General features: G+C 71.0%; 1 protein-coding gene across 2 annotated transcripts; it reads left to right on the top strand.

Annotated features, from left to right (window-relative positions):
- Positions 1–332: 332 nt before the first annotated feature.
- Positions 333–2,114, top strand: PRSS33 (serine protease 33). 2 transcript variants are annotated; one of them, XM_055136597.1, is made up of 6 exons: positions 333–483; positions 608–634; positions 714–876; positions 947–1,218; positions 1,304–1,473; positions 1,582–2,114. In XM_055136597.1, exons 1-6 carry the CDS (start codon positions 438–440, stop codon positions 1,738–1,740), a joined length of 837 nt encoding a protein of 278 aa, XP_054992572.1. In that variant the 5' UTR covers positions 333–437; the 3' UTR covers positions 1,741–2,114. The 2 variants fall into 2 exon arrangements, with proteins under 2 accessions (XP_054992572.1, XP_054992574.1); XM_055136599.1 differs by lacking the exon at positions 608–634.
- The last annotated feature ends 1,533 nt before the right edge of the window (positions 2,115–3,647 follow it).

Here is a 3,647-nt window from a genome sequence, read left to right as displayed (position 1 = left end):
CGCGGGGTTTCCGCCCAGAACAGTGGCTGCGGCAGGTGGCCGGTCGGGGTCAGAGCCTCCCCTGTGCTCTGCACTGGCAGGGCCGGATTCCCGCCCCCTCGTTCTCAGCACCTCGGCCGGCGTGGGGCTTTCTCCGAGAGCCAGAGGTCCCCTTCCTGCCACTCTGAAAGCATCTTTGTTTCGGGCAGGGCTGACAAGCCACAGGCCCGCCCTGGCCGCCCTAATCACCCCCTGGCCAGGTCCCGCCACGCCCCCTCCAGCCCTTTAAGCACCCAGGGCCTTTCCCAGCCCAGTCGCCAGTGAGGCCCCCAGCAGTGAGGTGAGAGCCGGGGGCACGGGCGGCCCTTGGGGCCTGAGCAGGAAGGCCTGAAGGGACGCCCGCAGCCCCCTCTCCCTGCAGGCTACGAGCAGCGGGCCGGGCCGACCCTGAAGACAGAATGAGGGGGGCGCCCCTCCTCCCCACCCTGCTCCTCCTGCTGCCGGGTGAGTGGGACAGGCCTGGCCCTGGAGAGGGTCTCCGTCGCCCCTCGCTGTTAGGGAGGGGGCTTGGCGCCCCCCTGTCCTCTGCCACCACCCACGACCGGCCCCTCCCCGTGTCCTCCCCCAGGCCTGGCCGACGCGCTGGGGTCTGCAGGTAAGGACGCCGAGGCCCCGCCTGCTGCCCCGGCCCCTTGCCCCGTGCCCGCCCTCGCCAGGCCCTTCTCCTCTCGTAGCCTGCGGGCAGCCTCGCGTGTCCAGCCGGATCGTGGGGGGCCGGGACGCCCGGGACGGAGAGTGGCCGTGGCAGGCGAGCGTCCAGCGGCACGGCGTGCACGTGTGCGGGGGCTCGCTCGTCGCGCCGCAGTGGGTGCTGACGGCCGCGCACTGCTTCCCCAGGTCAGAAGCGGGCATGCCCCGCCCCGCCCCGGGCCCGGGCGAGCAGGAGGCTCAGACTCCCTCCCCGCAGGTGGGCGCCGCCTTCCGAGTACCGCGTGCAGCTGGGCGCCCTGCGCCTGGGCCTGCTGTCGCCGCGCGCGCTGGCGGCCCCGGTGCGGAGGGTGCTGCTGCCCCCCGACCACTCCGAGGACGGCGGCCGCGGGGACCTGGCCTTGCTGCAGCTGCGCCGCCCGGTGGCCCTCAGCGCCCGCGTGCAGCCCGTGTGCCTGCCGCAGCCCGGGGCCCGCCTGCCCGCCGGCACCCCCTGCTGGGTCACGGGCTGGGGCAGCCTCCAGCCGGGAGGTGAGGAGCCTGGTGGCCTCGCCGCGGGGGGCCGCCCCAGCAGCCCCCGGGACCGGCTTCCCACACCGCCTCTCACCCCTGCCAGTGCCCTTCCCTGAGTGGCGGCCCCTGCAGGGGGCAAGGGTGCCCCTGCTGGACGCCCGCACCTGTGACCGCCTCTACCACGTGGGCACGGACGTGCCCAGCACAGAGCGCATCGTGCTGCCCGGGAACCTGTGTGCCGGCTACGCGGAGGGTCACAAGGACGCCTGCCAGGTGCGCGGGGCTGCCCAGACCCTGCCCCGCAGGCCTCCCCTCGCCACCCGGAGACACCCCCCGGGGAGCCAGAACCCGGGGTGCCCTCAGCCTGGCCTTTCTCCGCAGGGCGACTCTGGGGGCCCCCTGACCTGCGTGAAGTCGGGGCGCTGGGTGCTGGTGGGAGTGGTGAGCTGGGGTAAGGGCTGTGCCCTGCCCAACCGCCCGGGCGTCTACACCAACGTGGCCACCTACAGCCCCTGGATCCAGGCCCGCCTCGGCCTCTGATGCAGGCACCGACCAGACGCAAGGGGCGGCCGTGCCCACCCTCGGCCTCGTCTGAGGGGCTCGCCACACGCCAACTCTTCCGGGGTCTCCCCGCTTCCGGGGCTGAGGCCGCCCCCTCGCCTCCCTTCCCGCTCAGAGGAACTCAGCTCCAGCCCCACCCAGAGCCAGGCAGGCAGGCCCGTACCCAGCCCGCCTGTGTGCCCGTCCCGTGCCCGTTCTGGGGGAGTCGCGGAGACGAGGTGAGAGGGATTTCTTTCCAGAGCTCCCGTGAGCAGCCCCGGCTGACAGCCATCCGGAAGGGGAGGCCAAGGCTGGGAACCCGAGAGCATGGAAGCGGATTTGTGGCCAGCCCTGACCAGAGCCGGACGCCCCCAAGAGGAGCCCAGCTGAGCCCCCGGGAGCTGATAACATCGGTGTTGGTGTTGCTTTGAGCTGTCCTGTGTGCTTGTCCTTTATTCAATAGCACAGAAAATGGACTTAGAATCTCCCCCCTGGGGCTGGAGCGATAGCACAGCGGGGAGGGCGTTTGCCTTGCACTCGGCCAACCCTGGTTCAATTCCCAGCATCCCATAGGGTCCCCTGAGCACCGCCAGGAGTGATTCCTGAGTGCAGAGCCAGGCGTGACCCAACAAGCAAAAAATAAATAAACAGAATCCCGCCCCACTGGGATGAGCCCGCACCAGGGGAGGGGCACAGCTCTGGGGTCCAGGTCAGGTCCAGCGTTTGGGACAACTGACGTGGTCGCTGGCGGGGCAGGGCCCCCAGGCAAACCTGGGTATTACTTCTGAACTTGCTATTTCTCTTTTTGGTGTGTGTGAGGGCTTTTTGGGTCACAACCGGCGATGCTCAGGGGTCCCTCCTGGCTCTGCACTCAGGAATTACTCCTGGAGGTGCTCAGGGGACCCAATGGGATGCTGGGATTCGAACCCTTGTTGGCTGTGTGCCAGGCAAACGCCCTCCCCGCTGTGCTATGGCTCCGGCCGAGTCCCCATTCCTACCCGCCCGGGTCTGCGTCCAGCACTCCCCTCCTGACACTTCTGCCCAGAGCCTGCTGTTGGCTCTCAGCCTCTCCACAGTCTTGTGGCTGGAACCTGGGGTCTACCCCTCCTGCCAAGGCCCCCGCCCCCCGCACGTTCCCAAGCCTGCAGCAGGAAGGGACAGGCCCTGCCACACTCAGTCCTACTGGAGACACTGATGGGCGGGGGCAGGGGACAGGGAGGCCCTTCAGGCGAGCCTAGCTCGCTCCCTCCCGGGGTCACGCAGGGTGGGGCGGGAGAGGGGCCTCTGGGCCACCCCAGGCTGGGCGTGTCACAGGGCCCTTAGTGCTCCGGCCTGGAGGAGGCACGGAGCCGAGAAGGCTGCCTCGGCCCAGGTCCTGCCGTGCTCCCCCGGGGGTCCGCGCCGAGCCTCCCGGCCTGGTTGGTGCCACAGCCAGCTGGAAAGGGGGTTTCCTTTGGGCACCCGCTTCCACTGCCCCTGCTCCTGGCACAGCTCGCGAGGGCCCCACGCAGGCAGGAGGGGGCTGGGGCAGCTCAGGACGCCCCCTCAAGGCAGGCGTTTCCCAGCTGCCCACTGGGGTCAGTGGTGTTGCCCCGACAGTCCAGCGCGGGCTCCCCCGCCTGCAGGGCGCGTCAGTCCTGCTCAGAAATCACGGCCCGAGGAAGCCCCCGGGGAACAGCTGCGATGGGCGGGTCACGCCCAGAGAGGTCGGGGCACCGGCCCGGAGCCCCGCAGCAGGCGGCGCGGCGCGGGGGGCGTGAGCGTGACGCGCCGTGAACCGAGCCCCAGCACCAGGCCACGGTCCACCCCACCGAGCGCGACGCGAGGGGCCCCGTGGGTGACCGGTGACCCCGAGCCAGCGCGCCCATCCCGCGAGGCCCAGCCGCTTCTAACGGGCGCTGGGCCCG

The sequence above is a fragment of the Sorex araneus genome, chromosome 4 (genome assembly GCF_027595985.1).
Source record: "Sorex araneus isolate mSorAra2 chromosome 4, mSorAra2.pri, whole genome shotgun sequence".
In the NCBI taxonomy this organism is placed as follows: domain Eukaryota; kingdom Metazoa; phylum Chordata; class Mammalia; order Eulipotyphla; family Soricidae; genus Sorex; species Sorex araneus.
Note: the sequence above shows the minus strand (reverse complement) of the source record. Positions and strands in the feature narration are given on the sequence as shown.

Bases quoted from the DNA above. Each gene is read 5' to 3' on its own strand.
- PRSS33 (XM_055136597.1), top strand. From the start codon at position 438: ATGAGGGGGGCGCCCCTCCTCCCCACCCTGCTCCTCCTGCTGCCGG. The intron at 635-713 runs GTAAGGACGCCG...CTCCTCTCGTAG, and splicing joins CGACGCGCTGGGGTCTGCAG to CCTGCGGGCAGCCTCGCGTG. The intron at 1,474-1,581 runs GTGCGCGGGGCT...CTTTCTCCGCAG, and splicing joins GTCACAAGGACGCCTGCCAG to GGCGACTCTGGGGGCCCCCT.